Source organism: Hyla sarda, chromosome 2 (genome assembly GCF_029499605.1).
Source record: "Hyla sarda isolate aHylSar1 chromosome 2, aHylSar1.hap1, whole genome shotgun sequence".
Classification (NCBI taxonomy): Eukaryota; Metazoa; Chordata; class Amphibia; order Anura; family Hylidae; genus Hyla; species Hyla sarda.
Window position 1 is genome coordinate 100,560,200 of NC_079190.1, and position 26,304 is coordinate 100,586,503.

A 26,304-nucleotide genomic window follows, 5' to 3' on the forward strand; every position below is an offset into this window, starting at 1 on the left:
ACTTTTATTTATTTATTTTGTTACCCAACAAATTCTGCTAAAACTTCAAAGGGGCCAAAAATGCAATTTCCACTCAAAGACAAAAAACGCCAGAAAAAATGCAAGAAAAAAACGCCAAACACCGGAAAATGCTGTGGGATTTTTTCTGCCATTTTATTCTTGTGTTTTTTTGGGCCACAAAAAACAAGTAGAAACTTAGCCTTACACTGATGGCCTACGTTTGAAGTAAGGGTGTGGCCTTCTCAGCTCTTTAACCCCTGGGCCTTCTATGGACAGAATCATGAAGCAACCAATTAATTCATAGATGTAGCTGAATCTGCCCTCCCCATAAACTACAACTCATTGTTTATCTGCCGTGACTGGCAGAATTTGACATTTATCATGTGGATGGTAAAGCAATATACACACTCTGAGTTACTTGGTAAAGTAATTGTTAAAAATCTCTCTAAAGAATTTCTCTATACTAACTCTCAAAAATGTGCATCCAGCCAATTCACTGCAAACCACAACCCCGCACCCTGGTTCTACCAGCTCTTTTAGCAACAGTTATTTTCTGCTTCTTTTTATTTAATATATAAATAATTTCACTTCACATTTGTTTAAACCATTATCTTCCATAACATAGAAAATGTGAGTAAAATTAAAGGATTCCAGTAGTATAAACAAGACATAGCTATTCTGCCTAGAAATATAAACCGATTAGACATAAACAGACTATATATTCAATGCCCCTTTTTTCTGGTAAATCAAAGATGAAATGATACATACATCAACAATAAGGAAGTCAAGCCAGCACCAAGCATTCGTAAAGAACTTGACAAATCCATAAGCCAGCCACTTCAGTAACATTTCCAGGATGAAAATGTACGTGAAAACCTTATCTGCATACTCCAGAACTGTTCGAATTGTCTTGCGTTGTTCTATGTAGATATCTTCAAAGGCCTGTCAAAAAAGTACACTGGATATGAAATTCGATTTTATGAAGAGAAACAATCTTTAGATGCTGCTATGGTGGGCTGTGTTAATGCTTGTCATTAAAGGGGTACTCTAGGAAAGTACCCCAAAGCCACCAAACTATCTGGATATGTTCCCTGGAAACCATCCTGGCTGATATACATGGCTCCTGTTAGTGCTGGGTGGTATACCGATTCATACCGAATACCAAAATTTTTGTGCTGCACGATATGAATTTTAACCCATACCACAATACCGGTTTGGCCCCTCCCTCTCGGGAATGAATGAATGAATCAGCCCAGCGCTGTGCTGTCCCCACATCGGGGAACTAATCATATGTTGCCCGCAAGCGCTGTTCTGCCCCACCAATTAATTATCAGTCCAGCGCTGTCCCCATCGGGGTAAATAATCATATGTCACCCGCAAGCGCTGCCCTCCCCCTGTTTGTTGCGGCCGCCGGCGCTGACACTCTATACCAGTGGTCTTCAACCTGCGGACCTCCAGATGTTGCAAAACTACAACTCTCAGCATGCATGCTGGGAGTTGTAGTTTTGCAACATATGGAGGTCCGCAGGTTGAAGACCACTGCTTTATACTGTGCGGTATCTCTATGCCCGGGCTGCAAAAAATAAACAAAATAAACTTTATCTTACCTCCCGTTAGTCCGGTACCGGCCTCATCTTCTACCTGGGGATGGGAACGTCGGACAGCCGTCAGCCAGCTACTTACATGACAGTGGGCTCAGCCTATCACTGGCTGAGGCGTAACATCGCTGCGGCCCTTGAAAGGCTGATGGCTGTCCGACGTTTTCATCCCCAGCGTAAGGCCGATGTCGGAACATGGGTTAGTTTATTTTGTTTACCTTTTGCAGCCCGGGCATACGGGTATAGCACAGTACAGAGAGTGTCAGCGCTGTCGGCCCGCAACAAACAGGACAAGGAGCGCAGTGCTTGTGGGTGATGTGAGTATTTACCCGGATGGGGGCAGCGCTGGGCTGATAATTAATTGGGGGGGGGGGCAGAACAGCGCAGCACTGGGCTGATAATTAATTTGGGGGGAGATTGGAGGGGAGGAGGAGGAAATACCGTTATATACCGTGGAACAGCCAAAAGTTACAAAAATACCGTGAAACACACATTTGGACATACCGCCCAGCCCTGGCTCCTGTAGCCCCTGTTTTCTCTGGCTGCTTAATATTCTTTGCAAAACTTCTAAACACTTGCTTACATCTCCCAAAAATTATTGCAGCTCTGCTCTGCCAGCCAGCTCGATCTTTGAGAGCAGCCCCCACCCTCTTGCTCTGAGTGGCAGAAAGATTTAGTACTTGATTGACTAAGGCTGCACACACCTCCCAGTTCTCAGGACTAAAGTGAGCATGACTCATCAGTGCAGGGCAGAATCCACATGATCTGTGTATCTCAGGAGGGTGGGGGCTACTTTCAGAGAGAGATTTGGACAGAGAGAGTGGATGGCTGGATAATGTCATACCATCGCTTCAAGCATGTAAGTGACAAACAAAGAGGGGAAACTGATCTATATTGCTAATGATTTATATATATAGACAATTAAATAGGTTGACAAGAGAGAAAAGATGGGCTATGGGTTTAGTTCCCCGAAATACCCCTGTAAACTGGATGATATACAATTGATAGACCGATCCACTATGTCATCTGCTCTTTGAAAAAAAGATTGATGGAGTTACATTTTTGTGGAGATATGCTTAACCCCTTAAGGACCAAGCTAATTAAGCCTGTACGCCCCTCAAAGACCAGGCTTGTTTTTTCAAATCTGGGATGTATGTCTTTATTTGAGAATAACTCTGGTAATGTTTTGCCAATGAAAACAATTCTGACATTGTTTTTTTGTCACAAGTTGTACTACATGAAAATAGTAAAAGTTAATCGATATCATTTGTATTTTTTTATTTACAATGTAAGAAAGCGTGAAATTTTTGTAAAAAAGACGATTTTTGTTATTTTGACGTTATTAGGTTGCATATATTTATACTTAATGTTTATTTTTTTTATCAAAAATTATAATTTCATACGTCTACTTTATTTTCACAACTTTTTTTAAAATTATTATTCACATTTTAGATGTATTAGAGGCCTAACAAATTTACTTGACATTTTGAAAATATGAAAAGTACATCTTATTTTTATGTGCTAAGCAAGGTTTGCAGCAACTGAGAAGTAGTAGAACATGGGAACTCCCCCCCCCCCCCCGAATGACACAATTTAAAAAAAACTAGACCCCTCAAGGTATTCGCTAGGGGGTACAGTGAGTATTTTAATAACATAGTTTCTTGGCAGGAATTATTACAAAGTCAGTGTTAAAAAATCGAAACTAGCTTTTTTTCACAAATGCATCATTTGTGGGATATATTTTTTGTACATCACTTCTGATATTGAAAGAGATGCATCCTATATTTTATTTAGCTGCTTGTCACATGTTCGGAAATACCCCCGCTTAGGCCATACATAGTTCCTTGGCCGCGTGGTAGGACTCAGAAGGAGAGGAGCGCCATTTGGCTTTCAGGGCAGAACAGTACCCCCACCCCCACAAGTGACCCCATTTATATACCGCACCCCTACAAGTTATTGGCTGGACCAGGGACCTCTCTGATTGGTCCTTGGTCGGCTAGCAGTATAACGCGTCTGTCTGTGACAGTCAAGGCTCCTGATGGATATATCCGCCATGTTGTGGGAATAAGCACCCTCTCATGGTGAATATATCCATCACTGCTGCGGCTGGGTAGCTCAGTGTGTCCGCTCATGACTGCCGGTGGGAAATCCGCCGCTATGAGTGGACACACAAAGCTACCCAGTCGCAGCAGGGAGCTCATTACTGTGTAGGATCACATGGTGGATATCCACAGCATATTACATGCTGCGGATGTCAGCCAATGCGATCCTAAACATTATGCATTTTTTTTATTAGATTCATTTAATAAATGTATTTTTGATATTTTTTTTAAAAAATTTTTATTACATTTTTCTTTTATTACATTTTTTATTATTTTTACACTTTTATTTTATTTATTTATTTTTACACTTTTTAATGCTTTAGAATACTTGGAATAAATATACTTATTCCAAAGCATTGCAGTTATATGCTGCCTGCCAGTTTTCACTAGAAGGCAGTATATTAGGACGTCCTGACAGGCAATACCCAGGGCAGACCTGGAGGTCTTTGTAGGACCCTCGGCAGCCCAGGTATGCAGCAGCACCCCGCAATGCTCCGGGGTGCTGCAGGAGAGACAGAGGGAGCCCCCTCCCTCTGTCAGAACTCCGCCAGCACGGCCACACACAGCACCCCGCGATCGCGATGCGGGGTGCTGCAGGGGAGACAGAGGGAGCCCCCTCCCTCTGTCATAACACTTACAGCCTGCGGTCACTTCCGACCGCGGCTGTAAGGGTTAAAACTGCCGGGACCAAAGTTTACTTCGGTCCCAGCAGTGCAGCAGGGTCCCGGCTGTGTGCTACAGCCGAGTCCATGCTGCGATCTCGTGGCTGCACTGGGCAGCACCCACGAGAATCACGGAGGAGTATACACGTCCTGGTGCGGGAACGGCTGCCAAACTGGACGTCTATACTCGTCCATGGTCGTTATCGGGTTAAAAAGAAACAAAGGAGGGGGTGCAGGTCCTGTGCCATTATTCCTACAGGAGCTAAAGTATAGAAAGATGGTGGACCAGAATCCATAACCCCCCCCAGGGTCAGTGGCTGAACCAACCGTGCTCGACGTAGGGAACTAATCCCGGGGAAAAAATCAGTGTATCGCAGTGCTTCCCTGTACTAGTCACTCACCGTGAAGCTGCAGAACATTGTCTAAAATGTATTATATTTTAGAAAATGCATTTCAGATTTACATTGTATTATTTAAGACAAATGAAGTATATTATATCAATCTTATGCGTTTTTTTTATTGTTATAATGTGAATGGTCTTTCTTTCTAAAGATTTTATATGACAATTACGTTAACATAACTTCTTGGTGCTTTAACGTGGCATGGGCCTAAGAAAGGGAGGTTGGACTCTTCCAAAATGCATTGTCCCAATCTGTATTAAAGGTACATTTTATCATTTCGACATGATTCTCCCGCTCCAGAGAAGCACTGTGATTAACCTTTTTTTCCAGGTGCGGTACTCAACCTTCCAATATATGTGAAGTGAACCATGACAAACTGTCTATGACATATGGCTTGTTTTTGAGTTGAACTTAAAGGAAACCTTTCACATTGAATATGCCATCTAAACTCCAAGCATTAGCTTAAAGGGGTACGCCGCCGAAAGAAATCTTACTCCTTTGGATAGGGGATAACATGTCTGATCGTGGGAGTTCCGCCAGAGCCAGATGACTGGCAACTCCAGCCACTACGCCCTCTCCATTCATGTCTATGGGAGAAGGCGTGACGGCTACGTACTAGCCATCATGCCCCCTCCCATAGACATGAATGGAGGGGGCGTGGCATGACATCACCAACAGGGAAGCTCAAAGCTGCCGGCAGAGAGATCACGGGGACCCCCGCGATCAGACATCTTATCTCCTTATGCTTTGGATAGGGGGATAAGATGTTTTTCGGCAGAGTACCCATTTAAAGAGTAGCAGTAGCTGAGCAAGTTGTTATATAGTGTTGTGGGAAAATATTTAATACAACTTGTTTTTTATTCCTTTTATTTCCTGCTCATTCTAGGCTAAGGAGTCCATTAGGTGGTTTATTCAGTGACTGACAGATATCTCTGTATGCTACTCATGCTAATGTAAAAAAAAGTATAGTTTTTTATATAACATTCATCAGTGGAATTTAAAAAAATACCCCAAATTTTGATGGAATTCATGGCCTCCATTACATACTTCTTTCTAAAATTTACCAGCAAAATAACATGCATAGGATATATCTATAGTAATGCTACAATATACCATTGCCTATAATTCGTCAGAGCTTAGAAACTCCTTCAGGCATCAAACATACAGAGATATTTTAGTAGAAGCAATAATACTTGGAGAGAATACCTCTATACATGCTGAGTCTGTATGTAGTCATTTTTAAGGGGTACTCTGCCCTTAGACATCTTATCTCCTATCCAAAGTATCTCTGGCCCAGCACCCTGGCATTCTGAACATTTATGTTTAGAAAGACAGTTTTGGGCAGCTGTGACGTCATGCCCTGCCCCCTCCATTCATGTGTATGGGAGGGGGTGTGATGGAGTCACACCCCGTCCCATAGACATGAATGGATGGGGTGTGACTTCATGGCTGCTCTCACACAGACGTTTAGAGCATACAGTGATGGCCGTAAATGTTGGCACCCCTTAAATTTTTCAAGAAAATTAAGTATTTCTCACAGAAAAGGATTGCAGTAACACATGTTTTGCTATACTCGTTTATTTCCTTTGTGTGTATTTGAACTAAACCAAAAAAGGGAGGAAAAAAAGCAAATTGGACATAATGTCACACCAAACTATAAAAAATCGGCTGGACAAAATTATTGGCACCCTTTCAAAATTGTGGAAAAATAAGAGTGTTTCAAGAATGTGATGCTCCTTAAAACTCACCGGGGGCAAGTAACAGGTGTGGGCAATATAAAAATCACACCTGAAAGCAGAGAAAAAGGAGAGAAGTTCACTTAGTCTTTGCATTGTGCATCTGTGTGTGCCACACTAAGCATGGAAACAGAAAGAGGAGAAGAGAACTGTCTGAGGACTTGAGAACCAAAATTGTGGAAAAATATCAACAATTTCAAGGTTACAAGTCCATCTCCAGAGATCTAGATTTGCCTTTGTCCACAGTGCGCAACATTATCAAGAAGTTTGCAACCCATGGCATTGTAGCTAATCTCCCTGGGCCTGGACGGAAGAGAAAAATTAATGAAAGGTGTTAATGCAGGATAGTCCGGATGGTGGATAAGCAGCCCCAAACCAGTTCCAAAGATATTCAAGCTGTCCCGCAGGCTCAGGGAGCATCATTGTTAGAGTGAACTATCCGTCAACATTTAAATGAAATGAAACGCTACGGCAGGACCCCCAGGAAGACCCCACTGCTGACACAGAGACATTAAAAAGCAAGACTACATTTAGCCAAAATTAACTTGAGTAAGCCAAAATCCTTCTGGGAAAATGTCTTGTGGACAGATGCGTCCAAGAGAGAGCTTTTTGGTAAAGCACATCATTCTACTGTTTACCAAAAACAGAATGAGGCCTACAAAGAAAAGAACACAGTACCTACAGTGAAATATGGTGGAGGTTCAATGATGTTTTGGGGTTGTTTTGCTGCCTCTGGCACTGGGTGCCTTGAATGCGTGCAAGGCATCATGAAATCTGAGGATTACCAACAGATTTTGGGTTGCACTGTACAGCCCAGTGTCAGAAAGCTGGGTTTGTGTCCGAGATCTTGGGTCTTCCAGCAGGACAATGACCCAGGAAAACAAAAAGCACCCAGAAATGGATGGCAACAAAGCGATGGAGAGTTCTGAAGTGGCCAGCAATGAGTCCAGATCTAAATACCATTGAACAACTGTGGAGAGATCTTAAAATTGCTGTTGGGAAAAGGCGCCCTTCCAATAAGAGAGACCTGAAGCAGTTTGCAAAGGAAGAGTGGTCCAACATTCCGGCTGAGAGGTGTAAGAAGCTTATTGATGGTTATAGGAAGTGACTGATTTCAGTTATTTTTTCCAATGGGTGTGTAACCAAATATTAAGTTAAGGGTGCTAATAATTTTGTCCAGCCCATTTTTGGAGTTTGATGTGACATTATGTCCAATTTGCTTTTTTTCCTCCCTTTTTTGGTTTAGTTCCAATACACACAAAGGGAATAAACATGTGTATAGCAAAACACGTGTTACTGCAATCCTTTTCTGTGAGAAATACTTCATTTTCTTGAAAAATTTCAAGGGTGCCAACATTTAGGGCCATGACTGTATATGTTCAGAACACTGGGGTGCCGGACAGGAGATCGAGGGGGTCTCAGCGGTCATATCCCCACGATCAGACATCGTATCCCCTATACTTTGGTTAGGGAAAAAGATGTCTAGGAGCAGAGTACCTCTTTAAATGTATGTTCAAGAACTAATATACTAAATAAACAAACAGCAGGTGTTATTTATAAGAACTAGAGAAGAGGAAATTTAGAGTTGCCCATGTTGCAAGCTGCCATCTTTGTTTCAACAGACAGCGCCGCTGTCAATATAGATGATACAAAGTTTTACATTTTTGTCCACAGAGCATATGTCATATAGAGCATGAACCATGTTTTATGTGTTACTGTGCTACGTAGCAACAGCGTGTATGAAACAAAAACAATTCTAAAAAATGTCTAGAACAAGGTGAAGATTAATATAAAACTTACCAAAGCCCCAGAGCTCATCAAAATCATAAAGATGATAAAGGTTTCAAACCAATTGTGTTCTACTATAAGAAAACAGGTTTTCCGCAGGGTCCACCAACTTTTTGCCAACCCTTCTTCTACACTGACTTGACAACACTTGAAACGTGCCACACAACCTGCACAAAATAAACTCTCTTTTAACTATTTATCTATTTTCAAAGAACAACAAGCTTAAACATGCACATTATATATTACTAAGCAAGCATAAAACGGTACAAATACACAGATAATTGTTTAGTCAATACATGATTTTGGTAGACAAGTTCTTAAAACAAAATAACATTAATGCGTATGTAAAAATATAGTTTTACTTCCCCTTCCCTTCATACACCTTTAATCCTTATATTTATCCATCTATTACGTATCCTAGGTTGAACTTGATGGACATGAGTATTTTTTCAACCGTACTAACTATGTAATACACCAGTTACCGGTGTAAATATAGTACAGTTGACGTGTGAGGCCCCACCCTGTTTTTAAGAGTTGGCATGTAGATACCCCCCAAAGTAACAAATTTTTTTGTGCAAACTGGGGTTTGCGCACAAAAGTGTATTTTTTTACACCAGAATGCTGGCATAAATGATTGATAAATTCCCCATAAAATCTAATTTTGTATTTTAAGCAATGTAACACATACTCTGCTATACCTTACCACACTAGACCATATTATAGCAACTTCCTTCGATCAGCAAGAACATTTCTCCCAAAAAAGCAAAAGCTTGTGTGTGGTGCAGCAATCCCACAAAATACAAATAAGAATATGACAACCCACCCTCTGTAAAACAGTTATCTGGATCCAGATATTCCTCGGGTTGTTCTACTGGAACTTCTTCTGCTTCTGGCTTTATGTCAATGGTGCTACCTTCTGAAGAACTAGTGTCATCAAGTTTCTGAAGAAGAAAGTACAAATTAGAAACTAGGTACTCCAGATCGAGGATGTAAAATATGTACCAAACATCTATAGAATGTCTAAACTATAATTTCTACCATACATTACTTACCGTATTTATCGTCGTATAACACGCACCGCCATTTTAACAGGGAAATTTAAGTAAAAAAAATTAAATGTAAAATAAATGACTTGGACTAAATGCCACATCATCTCCCCAACTTCGTTTTCTTCTGCACCTCAGTTTGGTCCCGTCCCCTCCAGTGCCACATGATTCCTTCCCTTTTATCAGTCCCTGTGCCACATTTACCCCTCTCATCACCACCCCCCATGTCTAATCATCCCCCCATGTCTCATCATTTCCCCCTGTCATAGACCACCACTAGCCATACAGACATTAAGCATTTAGTGCCTCCCCCACCATAATTTCCCCCTGTCTCATCATGTCCCCCATCATTCCCCCCTCATCACCCCCCCCCCACCCTATCTCATCATGTCCCCCATCATCCCCCCACCCTGTCTCATCATGTCCCCCATCATCCCCCCACCCAGTCTTATCATATCCCCCATCATCCCCCACCCTGTCTCATCATGTCCCCTCATCATTCCCCCCTCATCATCCCCCTACCCTGTCTCATCATGTCCCTCATCATTCCCCCCTCATCATTTCCCCCTGTCTAACCCCCCCCTCATCATTTCCCCCTGTATCATCCCCCCCCCATAATTTCCCCTTCTCATCATCCCCCCATCATGTTCCTCCTATGGCATCCAGTGGTCTTCAACCTGCGGACCTCCAGATGTTGCAAAACTACAACTCCTAGCATGCCCAGACAGCCAACTGCTGTCCGAGAATGCTGGAAGTTGTAGTTTTGCAACATCTGGTGGTCCGCAGGTTGAAGACCACTCTTCCCCTTTCCTAACTTGTCTGCGCTTTGGCTGTCTTGCGGGCTGCGGGGTCAGTGAAGCAGATGAGTGACGTCCTCTCCCGGCTTCTCTGTGCGGCATCACGGATGTCACTTTTCGGCGGCGACTACAGGAAATGAAGTGATGCCGCACAGAGAAGCTGGCTGAGGATGTGACTCATCTGCTTCACTGACCCCGCAAGACCCTCCGCCTTACCTGACCTGCCGAAGCGCAGACAGGTAAGGAGAATAAACAAAACTATAAAAAGCAGGGAAAGGGGGAATGATGAGGGAGGGGGGAGGAAGGGAAAATGAAAAGTGAAACTCATTTGTTGTCTCCCGCACGATCCACAGGAACTGTGGTGGATAGTGCGGGAGACGCTGATTAAAAGGTAGGGCAGATCCGGACAAGGTAGGGCTCAGTTTAATCAGCGTCTTCCGCACTATCCACCACACCAGTACCTGTGGACAGTGCGGGAGAAAACAAGTGACAGTACGGAGAGGAGGCGCCGCTGTTCACTGATTTAAAGTGGCCACGGCCGTGCTGTTAATACTTAACAAGCAGAAGCTGCTGCGGCCGCTTTAAATCAGTGACCAGAAGACTTATCGGGGTATAACACGCAGACTTTTTGCCTTACATTTAAGTTTTAAAAGTGCGTGTTATACGCCGATAAATACGGTTATTTATAAGATTTGATTCACTATACTCTATCACTAAAGTAAAAAAAAAACTTCTAGAAGTACACTAAGCAATACCTTAGAGCCAATGGCTTTTACCTATCACAGCAGTTTAACCTGTTCAGGACCCAGGGCGTAATTTTACGCCCTGGCGCCCTGGTACTTAAGGACCCAGGGCATAAACTTACGCCCTGGCGTTTTCCGGTCCCTGCCGCACGCCAGACAGAGATCGGAATGGATGCCTGCTGAAATGCTTCAGCAGGCATCCAGGGCAAACGCTGAGGGGGGCCATGTAGGCCAAATCGTGAGGGAAATCGGGGCGGTTACTTCCTCCCGCCCTGCCCGGCCCCTGGAAATCCGGAGAGAACGGGAGGAATACCGGAGGATGCGGCGGGGGACGGGGAGTGCTGGGGCGCGGCCCCGGTACTTACCTCGTCCCTGAAGACCCGGATCCCGGCGGCGGAGGCGACAGGTGAGTGGATCTTCGGCGGCGTTGCGGGACCTTTGCAGCAGTCCAGACCGCCGTAAAGCGATCTGGACTGCTCCATCTGGTCCCCTTACACTACAACTCCCAGCATTCCCAGACAGCCCTTGGCGTCTGGGCATGCTGGGAGTTGCAGTTTTGCAACATCTGGAGGTGCACAGTTTGGAGACCACTGTGTCCTTATAGATGTTGCAAAACTACATATTCTCAGCATTCCCTTACTGTCCAGGCATGCTGGGAGTTGTAGTTCTGTAACATCTGGCCCTTCAGATGTTGCCGAACTACAACTCCCAGCATGCCTGGACAGTTTTGGCATACTGGGAGTTGTAGTTTTGCAACATCTGGAAGTGCACAGATTGGGAACCACTGTATTAGTGGTCTACAAACTGTAGTCCTCCAGATGTTGCAAAACTCCAACTCCAACATCTGGTTCTAAAGATGTTGCCGAACTACTACTTCCAGCATGCCTGAGAATGTTTGGGAGTAGTGGTTTTGCAACAACTGGAGGCACACTGGTTGGGAAACATTGTCTGTTTCCTAACACAGTGTTTCCCAACCCGTGTGCCTCCAGCTGTTGCAAAACTATAACTACCAGTATGCACTGATACAACTGCATGCTGGGAGTTGTAGTTTTGCAACAGCTGAAGGTCCCCCCCCCCCCCCTGTGAATGTACAGGGTACATTCACATGGGCAGGGGGCTTACAGTGAGTAAGCATCAGGCTGCAAGTTTGCGATGCAGCAAGTTTTGCGCCCGTGTGGCTGTACCCTAAAAACACTACACTACACTAACACAAAATAAAATAAAAAGTAAAAAACACTACATATACACATACCCCTACACAGCCCCCCTCCCCTCCCCAATAAAAATGAAAAACGTCTGGTACGCCACTGTTTCCAAAATGGAGCCTCCAGCTGTTGCAAAACAACAACTCCGAGTATTGCCGGACAGTCGTTGACTGTCCTAGCATGCTGGGATTTTTGCAACAGCTGGAGGCACCCTGTTTGGGAATCACTGGCGTAGAATACCCCTATGTCCACCCCTATGCAAGTCCCTAATTTAGGCCTCAAATGCGCATGGCGCTCTTACTTTGGAGCCCTGTCGTATTTCAAGGCAACAGTTTAGGGCCACATATGGGGTATCGCCGTACTCGGGAGAAATTGCCTAACAAATTTTGGGGGGCTTTTTCTCCTTTCACCTCTTATGAAAAGGTGAAGTTGGGGTCTACACCAGCATGTTAGTGTAAAAAAATAAAATTTTTACACTAACATGCTGGTGTTGCCCTATACTTTTCATTTTGACAAGAGGTAAAAGGGGAAAAAAGCCCCCCAAAATTTGTAACACAATTTCTCCCGACTACGGAGATACCCCATATGTGGGCGCAAAGTGCTCTGGGAGTGCACAACAAGGCCCAGAAGGGAGAGTGCACCATGTACATTTGAGGTGATTTGCACAGGAGTGGCTGATTGTTACAGCGGTTTTGACAAACGCAAAAAAAAACAAAACCCCACATGTGACCCCATTTCGGAAACTACACCCCTCACGGAATGAAATAAGGGGTGCAGTGAGAATTTACACCCCACTGGTGTCTGACAGATCTTTGGAACAGTGGGCTGTGCAAATTAAAAATGTTGTACAGCCCACTGTTCCAAACATCTGACAGACACCAGTGGGGAGTAAATGCTCACTGTACCCCTTGTTACGTTCCTCAAGTGGTCTAGTTTCCAAAATGGTATGCCATGTGTTGTCCTGGCACCATAGGGGCTTCCTAAATGTGACATGCCCCGCGAGCAAAATTTGCTCTCAAAAAGCCAAATATGACTCCTTCTCTTCTGAGCATTGTAGTTCGCCCGTAGTGCACTTCAGGTCAACTTATGGGGTACCTCCATACTCAGAAGAGATGGGTTTACAAATTTTGGGGAGTATTTTCTGCTATTAACCCTTGCAAAAATTAGAAATTTGGGGGGAAACACACATTTTAGTGAAATTTTTTTTAAATGTTTTTTATATATGCAAAAGTCGTGAAACACCTGTGGGGTATTAAGGCTCACTTAATTCCTTGTTACGTTCCTCAAGGGGTCTTGTTTCCAAAATGGTATGGTATGTGTTTTTTTTTCTGTTCTGGCACCATTGGGGCTTCTTAAATGCAACATGGCCCTAAAAAACCATTTCAGAAAAACGTACTCTCCAAAATCCCCTTGTCGATACTTCGCTTCTGAGCCCTCTACTGCGCCCGCCGAACACTTTGCATAGACATATGCGGTATGTGCTTACTCGAGAGAAATTGGGCTACAAATATAAGTATACATTTTCTCCTTTTACCCCTTGTAAAAATTCAAAAATTGGGTCTACAAGAACATGCGAGTGTAAAAAATAAAGATTGTGAATTTTCTCCTTCACTTTGCTGCTATTCCTGTGAAACACCTAAAGGGTCAAAACACTGACTGAATGTCATTTTGAATACTTTGGGGGGTGCAGTTTTTTTTTTAATTCAAAATGGGGGGTGCAGTTTTTATAATGGGGTCATTTGTGGGGAATTTCTAAGATGAAGACCCTTCAAATCCACTTCAAACCTGAACTGGTTCCTGAAAAATAGTGAGTTTGGAAATTTTGTGAAAAATTGGAAAATTGCTGCTGAACTTTGAAGCCCTCTGGTGTCTTCCAAAAGTAAAAACATGTCAACTTTATGATGCAAACATAAAGTAGACATATTGTATATGTGAATCAAATTTTTTTTTATTTGGAATATCCATTTTCCTTACAAGAAATGATGCAAGTTACCAAACATTTTTACCACTATGTTAAAGTAGAATATGTTACGAAAAAACAATCTCGGAGTCAGAATGATAACTAAAAGCATTCCAGAGTTATTAATGTTTAAAGTGACAGTGGTCAGATGTGCAAAAAATGGCCGGGTCCTAAGGTGTAAAATGGCTGGGTCCTTAAGGGGTTAAAGGTGTCTCCCAGGACTTTAATATGAATGACTTACCATTTGGATAGGTCATTAATATGAGATCAATGCGGGGGGGGGGGGGGGGGGTGACTTCTACCATCCCCACCGACCGATCGACTGAAATGACTGCAGCAGCATTGTGGCACAGAACTGTTAAAAAAAAAAGTTTACTTTCTGTTCTACATCTTCTTTACTGCCATGTTGAATGTAAAGCTCATAACAAAGTTGATCTATGCTGTCATAAATCAGCTGCCCCTTCAGGAGAGGAAAGAAAGGCTGATAAAAATGCATAAGTGAACAGACTCTCTAACATACTCTATAGATAACAGGACACTGGAGAGACTAAAGAACAAAAAGTAAACTTTTTTTTTTTTTTTTACACATGAAGATTATGGAAAAAGTGTTTGTTTGTACCATAATATGTACAAGGCCATAGCCGTTAAGGTAAACCACTTACATCTTTGCTCCCTTCTTCGTCAGATACGCTGCTAAAATCCTCTGTGTTGAGATTCTCAAAATCTGATTCTCCCACCGCAATTGGCACTTTGACTGTGAGGTTAGGGTTATTGATAAAAGACATGTGATCCTCATCTATAATATACTTCTCCATACTGCTTCCTATACCACTCGTTGTGCCATTGCCGTTCTTCTGATATTCCATTTCTCGATTGATATCCACCCCAGCATGATTTACTAAGCAGTGCTTTTTCTCATACATGTCATCTAAAGGTTTTTCATCAGAATCTTTTTTCTTAAAGTGTGCTTGTATAAAGTTGTGTACTTTGAGTTTAATCCAAGCTATGCCTTTTTTAATTCGAATGACAGATATCTGCAGATTGTTCATTTCTCCATCATCATCAGTGGCAGCCAGATTGTCTGCACTGAATGAGCTCAGTAACAAAGCAAGGAACAAATTCAGGACCTAGGAAAAATGGAAAGGTATTTACTGCCATTATTGAGGACAAATCTTATACATATTGGTTTACATTTTAACCCCTTCCCTCTTGGGCCATTTTTCATTTTTACACTGTTTTTTTCCTCCACACCTTCTGAAAATCATCACACTTTCAATTTTCCACCTACAAACCCATATGAGGGATTGTTTTTTTGTGCCACCAATTTTACTTTGTAATACCATTAATCATTTCACCACAAAATCTACTGCAAAACCAGAAAAATATATTTGTGGGGCAAAATTGAAAAAAAAAAACGCTATTTTGTAAATTTTGGGGGCTTCCAAATTTTGCAGTGCCATTTTCAGTACAAATGACACCTTATCTTTATTCTGTAGGTCCATACGGTTACAAGGATACCTAATTTATATACATTTTATTAAATTACTTTAAAAAATTATAACTACATGCACCAAAATTAGTATGTTTAAAACTGTCCACTTATGACCCCTATAACTTTTTTATTTTTCTGTATATAGGGATGTATGAGGGCTAATTTTTTGTGCCATGATCTAAAGTTCTCATCTGGACCATTTTGATGGCACCTTTTCATCGCATTTTATTCATTTTTTTCTAGTATATGAAGTGATCAAAAAATACGCATTTTTGGACTTTGTAATTTTTTTACGCTTGCGCCATTGACAGTGTGGTTTAATTAACATTATATTTTAATAGTTTCGACATTTATGCATGCACGCACACAAGTTTAGATTTTTATTTTTTTAGGGAAAAAGGGGGTGATTTAAACTTTTATTAGGGAAGGGGTTAATGCATATTTATTTACTTTTTTTATTTTTTTATTTTTGTTTTACACTTTTATTTAGTCCCCATAGGGGACTATAACATGCAATCTTCAGATTGCATACACTGATCAATGTGTCTCCATAGGAGAGCATTGATCAGTGTTATCGGTGCTCCAGTGCATCAGCCTTGCAAAGCTGGCTGACAGCCTGGAGCACCTATCGGACGGCAGGGAGGAATATAAGACTCTCCCCCCACCCCCCCCCCCCCCCCCAGTCCTCTCAGCTGATCAGGATGCAGCGGTTTCGCCACCACAGTCCAGATGAGCTCACTGAGCTAGCCGGGAACCGAGTTAACCGCTTTTAGATGCCACAATCAACTTTGATCGGGGCATCTAAAGGGTTAATGCCAAACATCAGCCCAGTCAGCTGATAGCAACCGGGACCCACCGAGGTATGATGCACGCTCACCTGCTGAGTGCACGTCATACAGCGGGAGTCTGCAGTGGACATAAATATATGTCCATTAATGGAAAGGGGTTAACCTAATGTAAGAATTTAGTAGTATAAACAGTTATATAAATCTGTCCAGTATGTAAACAGGTTACATAGTTTGTAAGGCTCCGACTAATACCCTAAAATAAATAAAACAGAAAACAGTTTTCTTTATTTTAGGAAAAAAGATTCCTTCTTGACTCCAAACTTGGCATTAGAATAAATCACTGGATCAACAACCCTTCTCCTTTGACTATATCCTGTAATATTATTACTCTCCAGAAATGCATCCAGGCCTCCTTTAAACTCTTTTATTGAGTTCAACACGACCACTTCCGCCGGCAGAGAGTTTTATAGTCTCACAGCTCATACAGTAAAAAACCCTCGTCTGTGTTGGTGTAGAAACCTTCCTTCCTCTAGATGTAGAGGATTTTTCAATAGATACAGTCCTAGATATAAATAAAGAGATCTCTGTACTGTCCCCTGATATATTTATACATAGTTATTAGGTCGCCACTAAGCCTTCTTTTTTCTAAACTAAATAACTCTAATTCTGATAATCTTTCTGGGTGCTGTAGTCCTCCCATTCCCCGTATTACTCTGGTTGCCTGTCTTCGAACCCTCTCCAGCTCCACTATATCTTTCTTGTACACTGGTGCCCAGTACTGTACACAGTATTCTATTTGTGGTCTGACAGGTGATTTGTACATCGGTAGAATCATTTCCTTGTCGTGGACATTTATGCCACTTTTGATGCACCCCATGATTAATTTGCCTTGCAGCTTACTGCCTCTGGTCGCTACAGTTATATTTACTATTAACTAAGACTCCTTAGTATTTTTCCATGTCAGTCGTCCCAAGTGTTCTCCCATTTAATACAAAATTCCAGCCTGGATTTTTCCTCCCCATGTGCATTACCCTACACAGGGATGTGGAATTCCTATCGCCCGACGCCCGGGACAAGCAGTTTTGGGCGCCGGGCAGGTGAATTTGTCCGGCCCTTAGCCCGGCTTCGGGCAAGCAGGGCCGGACCTGACAAGTCGCCCGGACCTCTGCAGTCTATATGGAGTGGGCTCCCAACTCCTGCCCGCTCCATACTCTGCAGCCCCCGGCTGTTCTCAGTAGCCGGGGGCTGCCGCTAATAGCCAGCATGCAGCGATCGCCGCGGCTGGCTATTAACCCTTTAGATCGCCGCTGTCAAAGCTGACAGTGGTGTCTAAAGGGACATGTGAATGCTCCCTGGTGGGCTAGTGGGGTGAATCGCCCCCCAACCTACCCCCCCCCCCCCGCAGCACGATCGCGGGGGGAGATCCACTATAGAGGTAGCCGGAGGGCTTACCTCTGTTCCCTGCTGTCCCGCTCTGTCATTGATAGATCCTGGCTGGACCAGGCTCTATCAATGGATCACAGAGCACACAGATTAATAGAGTTCAATAGAATCTATTCATCTGTCTGAGGAATCTAATGATTCCTCATAAGACTAATAAAGTGTTAAAAAAAAAAAAGTTTTAATAAGAGTTTGAAAGACACACATTAACCCAGTTCTCTTCAAACTGTGGCCCTCCAGATGTTACAAAACTACAATTCCCAGCATGCCAGGACAGCCGTTGGCTGTCTGGGCATGCTGGGAGTGGTAGTTTTGCAACATCTGGAGGACCACAGTTTGAAGACCGCTGCATTAACCCCTTCCATGTCAAAAGTTCAAATCACCCCCTTTTCCTAAGTAAAAATATGTAAACATAATAAAAATAAACATATTTGGTATCGCTTTGTGCGTAATTTTAGAACCTATTAAAATATAACATTATGTATCCTGTACGGTAAATGTAAAAAAAAATACCAAACCACAGATTTGCAATTTTTATATTATCCCAGAAAAAAAAAGTTAAAAAGCGATTAAAAAGTCAGATCAATACCAAAATGGTACCGATACAAAAAACAGATTATGGCGCAAAAAATGAGCCCTCATACAGCCTGGTATGTGGAAAAAAAATAAAGCTACAGGGGTTAAAAAATGGCAATTAAAAAAATTAAAAGAATTAGAAGTCCAGAATTAGTAAAACATGACATAAACGATAAAAATCTGGTATCGCTGTAATCAGGCGGCCTAAAGTATAAAACTAACATGTTACCTCAACCATAAGGTAAATGGCGTAGAAAAGAAAACCACCAAATCTGCAAAGTTATCTTTTACTATTTCAATTTCACTTCCCTAAATATATATATATATTTTTTTTGGTTCAGAGAATATGTTATTGAAAAATTAAAAGGTATCATTATAGTAGGTATTTATGGCTATTACAGGGCGAGGAGGAAAAAATCAGAGCGTAAAAGCGAAAATTGGACAGGACAAGTGGATTGTCATGAGGGACAAGTAGATTTTGCTCCATTTTAGTCCCGTGGACAAGTAGTTTTTTATAAAATTTCCACACCCCTGTACATTTATCTGTGTTGAACCTCATCTGCCAGTTCTCAGCTTAAATCTCCAACCTATCCAGATCCATTTGTAACACTGCACTGCCCTCTATTGTGTTAATTACTTTACAGAGGAATGTGTTAGGTTAAGTACTGACTCAGCATGCATTATATCTTTTTGAAATAAAGTGTAAATGAATGGTAATGTAAAAAAATGTATATATACTAACCACTAAATTTCCAATAACCATCACCATCATGAAGACAACCAGACACATAGCCTGTCCCGCCACCTCCATGCAGTCCCACATGGTTTCAATCCACTCTCCACACAACACTCGAAAAACAATAAGGAAAGAATGAAAAAAATCGTTCATGTGCCAACGTGGTAGCACACAGTCTGGGTTTATTTTGCAGACACAGTCCTTGTAACTTTTGCCAAATAACTGCATCCCCACCACAGCAAAAATGAAGACGATGATGGCCAGCACTACAGTCAAGTTACCCAAGGCACCGACAGAGTTTCCAATGATTTTAATAAGCATGTTTAGCGTGGGCCAGGATTTGGCAAGCTTGAAGACTCTCAGCTGTTGGGAAAACACAACAATCAATTTAATGAGTGAAGAATATGTATAACAAGCCTACGACACATGAAAAAATAGAATTTATTAATGGTTACATTTTGTAACTTTTTCTTGTGCTGCTATAATTTGTATACTTAAATAAAAGGTAATGGCTTTTTATCTTTACTAGTGGTATATTCCGGCTCTCTACGGGAAAGTTCATATGGGGCTGATATGCGGTAAGTCTTTCACAGCAGATCTGCATGCAGAAAATCCACAGTATATTACGGCAACAGAAAAGTGGAGGAATTTTTTTTTTTACTTTTATCCTAATGTTGACAAAATCTGCATTGAATCCATGTTGAAATTGACAGGAAGTGATAATTTTGAATCTGCAGCATGTCAGTTTATGTTGTGGATATAATGCAGATTTATTGTGGAATGTCCCCATCATCAAATAAATCAACATGGAATTTTTATTGTTGCTTCTATTACTGCAACTGCTGTTTAACACAGTGAGGTTTCTTTTTATTCTAATTTACATTAACAACTGGACACTATGAGGGAGATTTATCACATGCGCTTAAGCAATTTTGTGTGCGACTTTTGTGTGTTAGCAAACACACAAAAAAATAAATAAATAAATAAGCCCTACCTTAGCAATTTTCAGTTTTCACTTTGCAGTGGTCGGAAAATTATCAAGTGCGAAAGTCGCATGTAAGCAAAAAAAGTTGCAAACCCCCTTCAAAAAGTTGTAAATGTAAGCCAGGTCAGACCTGGCTTACAAGCTTGCCTTTGACAGCATTTTTAAAAAGTCGCATGAAAAGTCGCAACTGCGTTTTTTTGCTAAGCTCTGCCCCACAGCACCCCGCCCGCATCTTTCACCCACCTGCTAGCTGTTGCAGAACTACATCTCTTAGCATGCCCTTACAGTGAGGACATGCTGGGAGTTTTAGTTACAACAGCTTGTGTGCGGGTGGTAGATACGGGCGGGTGGTCGGGGAGCGGAGCTGGCAGACAGGAATATGAAATTACAGCACTGTAATTTCATATTTCCCGGGCAGACCTGTGATTGGTCCACTATTGGCCAATCACAGTGCCACAACGTAATTTTCCCCACTGGCAAGCCAGAGAGCGGATTACAATGCGGCCCACTTCCCTGGCTTCCAAGTCACCCGCCCACGCCGCTCTACTACAACTCCCAGCATGCCCTTACAATAAGGACATGCTGAGAGTTGTATGGGTGCAACGCTGGAGGGCGGAAGATGTGCAGGCGGGTAACAAGCTTGGAGCTAGGAACATCTCCCGCCCGTGCCGCAAGACTACAACTCCCATCATGCCCTTACAATAAGGACATGTTGGGGGTTGTAGTTGTGCGGCACGGGTGGGTGGGCGGAAGATGTGCGGGCGGGTGACAAGCTTATCGCTCACCCGCACATTGTCCGTCCGCAGCGGGGGCAACCCTCTGCATTATTTTTTTTTAATATTTAATTATTTATGAAAAAAAACAAAACATGTGGGGTTCCCCATATCTTCATTCTCAGCCAGGTTCCAACCAAGCAGCAACAGCCTGACGTTACCAGGGTTGGCGAGGACCATTGTTATTGGCCCTCTCCAGCCTAAATAACGTCAGCCTGTTACTGCCTAGGCCCAGAAGCCCCATTTTTCATGCACGGGCCTGTTGGTACTGGCTCTTCCCAGCACCCCTGTGGCGGTGGGTACAGAGGTAATAATTGGGGGTTAGCACTAGTTGTTTTTGGATTACTGCTGGCAAACACGGCCTTCACTTCCTTCTGAACAGGCATAACATTAGTGAAAGTGTAGTGCTTCAAAGTAATTTGCATTGCTAGAACCTTAACAATACGAATTTCACCATTAAGGGTCTATTCACACGTACAGTATCCTGTGCATATTTGATGGGAAGGATTTGAAGCTGCAGATTTGAGGCTGTGTTCACGCATTTAAATGACATTGAACTCTGCAGCATAAAATCGTCAGCTTTAAATCCTGCACTTCAAATATGCGCAGGATTCTGTACCTTCGAATACACCCTTAGTCTGAGTTTTACACAGTATAAACCAAAAAACAAAAATATTGCAGTTAAATTCACCTAAAAAGCAGCAGCTTTTTCATTTCAAAATAATGTACTGTATTCTATGAAACTACTGGAGTTTTTTTTATACACTGTGTTCACTAATGGCTACTTTTATACTTATTTTATCTATTTTACTGCAGTATTTCTGTTTTTCATTTTACAATGTGTGAACTTAGCCTAAGTATGTATGCTTATACAAAGTATTTTGGTCAGGATTATAGCCAGCATTTTAACCAAAACCAAGAGTTGAACCAATACAGAAAATCTTTCCATTAAAGTTTTTCTCTGTCTGTTACTATGGGGGCCGTATGCACTGTAATTCTTTTTATTCACTTTTTCCATCATATGCATGAATGGGATGCCATGTGTCTTTGAACTTTGGTGCCAAAGTGCACACAGTTATCAATCTTTCTATTAAAAGTGAAGAATCAGAGCTTTAAAAAGATGCCAAAGACAGAGTGAAAAATTTCATAAAAACCACACCCACATTTCTGAAAATAAACAGAAAATGACTCTGTGCCTCATGTTTCGGGCACGTTGTTCATAAAGAGTGAAACTCAATCGTACATGAGGCTCTATGTGTTAACGTAGCCTCAGAATGGGAAAATAAGTCATGTCGTGAAAATTTTACACAAGAAATTTGCCATGACCAGAAAAGAATACAGAATCCATGCTAAGAATCATTTCACCAGCAGAGGGCACAAAAGGGAAATAACATTCTATATCAAGTCTAAAGTGGCATGACATGTAAACATTAACACATACCAATCGAAAAGATCGCAATACAGACAGCCCTTCGACACCTTGGAGACCCAACTCCATTAAACTGAGAGACACAATAAAGCTATCGAAAATATTCCAGCCTTCCTGAAAGTAATAGTATGGATCCATTGCTACCAACTTTAAAAACATTTCTGCTGTAAAAATGCCAGTAAAAACCTTAAAGAGAAGAAAAATATATTTTAAAATTATAATATGCACTAATAAAATGCTTTATTCAACAACCTAAAAGGAATCTGTTGATAAGAGTGGTGAAGACAGCATAAGAGTAATGATCAGTTTTAGTATGATATTTATATATATATTTATAGTTCATAACATTTTTTTAACAGCAGTTTAAAAGACCTTTTATGATAAATAATGATAAAGAATTTCAAGTGTTCACTCATTAAAAAAACTTCGACAGGTACATTTCAAGACGACTTACAAAATGTACACTTGTGTATGCCACAAACTTACAGTAGATTTTACTCCACATTTGTAGTGAATCCTAAGCATGAGGCTAGGTTTCCACTTTTTTTTTTTTTAGCAAAAACGCCAATAAAAATGGCCATTCTGCCATACTGCATTTTTTTCCTTGAAAAAACGCTGCCGCCAGATGTTAGCTGCAAGTCAATAAGGAACTGCAAAATGCCATATCCACTTATTTTTTATTCCTTTTGGCATTTTTTTTGCAATTATTTTATTTATTTATTTTTTGCAATTTTGGGCTCCCTGGCAGTTTTTGAAAAACGACCTCATGTTGAGACTTTGGCGTTTTTTTCAGGACTGAGTGAAAAAAACATCACAAAAAAAAAAGCCATGTGGGTTTTAACATTGGCGTTTTTGCGGGTTGTTTTTATTCTTTTTTTACTTAAGTGATCCAAAAAAGGGATGGATTTAGCTTTTTCTATTAAATTTCGTAGGTTACCATTAAAAAAAAAAGATGCAGTAGGGATGGAAACAATTGTAAGGAACGAAACCTATATTTTTTAGAACATAATTTTTATTAAATTATATCAGGGACCAATTTATGTGAGCGGGCAGGGACATAAAAGTGTAACCGGGAATATTAAAAATGGATAAAGGGGCCATGTATTTGTCAAAATAATATATTCTTTTAATTAATTTTGTTAAACTTTTTATTAATAATGTATTTTAAAAAGGTGTTTTATAAACTGTGTTTTATCTTAACTACTGTTCAACTTTATTATCTATATTTCCATCATTATTTAGGTACTACTACTACTCAGCATGGAACAGACTCTGTTCCATGCTGGGAGTAGTAGTAGTACCTAGAGAATGATGGAAATATACCTAATAAAGTTTTACAGTAATTAAAATAAAGCACAGTTTAGAAATGACATTATTAAAATACATTAATAATAAAAAGTTTTACTAAATTAATAACTATATAAAAAAATATATATATTTTTACTAAATTAATAACTATTTTAAAAAATAACTATATTAAAAAAATATATGTTTTACATTTAAGGTGCATTCACATCACAATATTGCTATACAGTTCCCATATACTGTTTTGTATAGGAAAACCGTATACATAGACCTCCCATGCAAAAACGTATGCAACAAGATGCATCTGGTTGTGTAAGTTTTTGGTCGTGTACGGTTTGGTACCTAAAATTTTTCCATCCCTACTGCATCTTTTTTTTAAATTTTATATTTTTGTTTGGTACCCAACAAAATGCGTACAAAACGCCCACATGGAAACTGCCGAAAGGGCCAAAAAGGCATTTTCCACACAAAGGTAAAAATGCAGGGAAAATCAGTGGCAGTTTTTCTGGGGATTTTTACAGGTGTAAAAAAAGGAAGAAAAAAAAGTGGAAACCTAGCCTAATCCTTATATGTAAAATGCAGGTTTACCCTGTTAGGCTCCTTTCACACTATGAAATAGTTCCGTCACTATATCGGGGAAAACCTGCCGTTACAAAACCCCCGACGGCCGTGACTAAATCGCATTGCAGCCTATGGGGTTTTGTAACTGCCCGTTTGCAACCGTATATGCCCGTAATTCATTACGGGCGTTATACAGTGACGGGACATCGTGGCGGAAAAATTACTGCATGCAGTCACGTCAGGGGTTTTGTAACGGCAGGTTTTCCCCGATATAGTGACGTAAAGTTCAACGGAAGTTCCTAAACGGAACTATTTCATAGTGTGAAAGGGGCCTTACATTGAAAGGGGTGAAATCTGCAGTGAAAAGCCCAAACTGAAATTGATGTCCTGCAGGTATTAAATACGCACTATAGGTTATATTCCATATGGAAAAAGTCTGCAGTGTGTGGATGACAACTGTCAAATCTGAAGTTAAAGCTGGAAGTCTGGTAGTGGGGATTTACCCTTAGGTTATGTTCAAACTGTGTTTTTTAAGGTATATTTCATTAGTAAAAATGCGTCTGCATTTTTTACATGTATTGTGTGCACAGACAACCACTTTCCCATAGAGCACATTAATGTAAAAAATTCAGACACAATTTTGCGGACGCATTTTTACAAATGAAATATGCCTGAAAAAACACTGGGGGAGATTCTCAAAAACTACTGTAATTTCTGTACCAGGGATATTATTTACACCTTATTTTTCCCCCTTACATTTTCAAAGGTGTTTTGTACTGCTTTGAAAATATGGAAATATGTGAAAATTCCATTTTGTGGCACTTTTGTTTTGTTTTTTGCACCAAATGTTTTTTGTTGCAGCCATATTGGATTTTTTTGCACCAAAATTGCTGAGTTTGGTGCCAAAATCGGCAATACATCCCAGAAAATTCTGGCAGAAACATCTCACGAAATATTCCATGGTTAAAAGTGCCTAGACAAGCGATAACTGTATAAATAAAACATTTCAGAGCTTCAATGTGAATGCAGGTGCAGTGACCAAGAAAATGTTTTATATTTTTTTTTAAATAACATTTTTCAATAACAATAACAATATCAATATATATATATATATATATATATATATATATATATATATATATTGATATATTATTACTTAAATATCCTCTTTTCCACCCAAAAATAAGAAGAAAATAACCAAAACAACTAATAGCAACTAACAATAAAACTACAACCATTTCTGTGATCAAAAAGCTGGTGTGAAATTTTTGATGTAAACTGGACTCTCACCCCTATGAAAATATCATGTAAAGCAGACAATATACGTGGACACGCCCACTTTTACAAAACTGATGTGAACAGTGTAAACCGTGGCACAAAGCTTTTTGAACATGTGGTCGATACTTTTCCCGCCAAAATTTTGATTCTTGGAATTGATTTTTTTGGGGCGCAAAATTCTTTGAGAATCTACCCCACTGTGTGAACCTAGCCTCAGAGTTTCTAGATAAGGGTGTGTTCACAGTTATCGAAAACAAAGCCAGGAATAAATTAGAGATGGAGCAAATGTATAAAGGAAACACAGACTTCTCTTTTAACTACACTGGCTTTGTATTCAATAACTGCAAATAAAAACCTGTACATGTGAACACACCCAAACTTTTTTGTTAAAGTCATAACAATGATCAGGTGATCACAACGGGTACAGGTTTTCTAACCCATGGCAGCTCCGTCCTGTCACTTGAGCGTTCATGTATGATGCTGCCTTCACCAAAAGCTCAGAGAGAAGAGGCAAGTGTATTTTGTTCATACAGTATGGGCACTATTACTATGTGGGGGCACAAAAGGGGCCTAATACTAAGTAGGGTACAGAAGTTACCTACTACTACATGCAGCCTACTAATACTGTGTATGGGGGCCTACTACTAGACTGTTGCTATGGGCAATTGCTCCACTGTTCCTTTTCAGAAAGTTTTATACATCTTACTATAAGATTTTTTTACACTATTGAGTTTTTCTTGAAGAATGCTTATAAGAAGCAAAAAAATAAATACATTTTACACACCAACACAAATTATATACAGTCATGGCCGTAAATGTTGGCACCCCTGACATTTTTCAAGAAAATGAAGTATTTCTCACAGAAAAAGATTGCACATATTTTGCTATACAAATGTTTATTCC

General features: G+C 40.8%; 1 protein-coding gene and 1 long non-coding RNA gene across 10 annotated transcripts in view; one reads left to right on the forward strand and one right to left on the reverse strand.

Moving 5' to 3' along the window:
* SCN8A (sodium voltage-gated channel alpha subunit 8) overlaps window positions 1-26,304 on the reverse strand; it is a 260,584-nt gene that overhangs the window by 46,802 nt on the left and 187,478 nt on the right. For all 9 annotated transcript variants that reach the window (XM_056562694.1, XM_056562701.1, XM_056562698.1 and 6 more), the window contains exons 15-20: window positions 22,270-22,443; window positions 19,077-19,433; window positions 14,701-15,165; window positions 9,111-9,228; window positions 8,300-8,454; window positions 769-942 (exon numbers count right to left, since the gene is read on the reverse strand). In XM_056562694.1, coding sequence (XP_056418669.1) covers window positions 769-942; window positions 8,300-8,454; window positions 9,111-9,228; window positions 14,701-15,165; window positions 19,077-19,433; window positions 22,270-22,443 — 1,443 coding nt within the window. The remainder of the gene's footprint in view (window positions 1-768; window positions 943-8,299; window positions 8,455-9,110; window positions 9,229-14,700; window positions 15,166-19,076; window positions 19,434-22,269; window positions 22,444-26,304) is intronic.
* Window positions 14,564-26,304, forward strand: part of LOC130358836 (uncharacterized) — a 43,145-nt gene continuing 31,404 nt past the window's right edge. The window contains exons 1-3 of the long non-coding RNA XR_008889663.1: window positions 14,564-14,687; window positions 15,069-15,182; window positions 19,600-19,648. This is a non-coding gene — a long non-coding RNA (uncharacterized LOC130358836). The remainder of the gene's footprint in view (window positions 14,688-15,068; window positions 15,183-19,599; window positions 19,649-26,304) is intronic.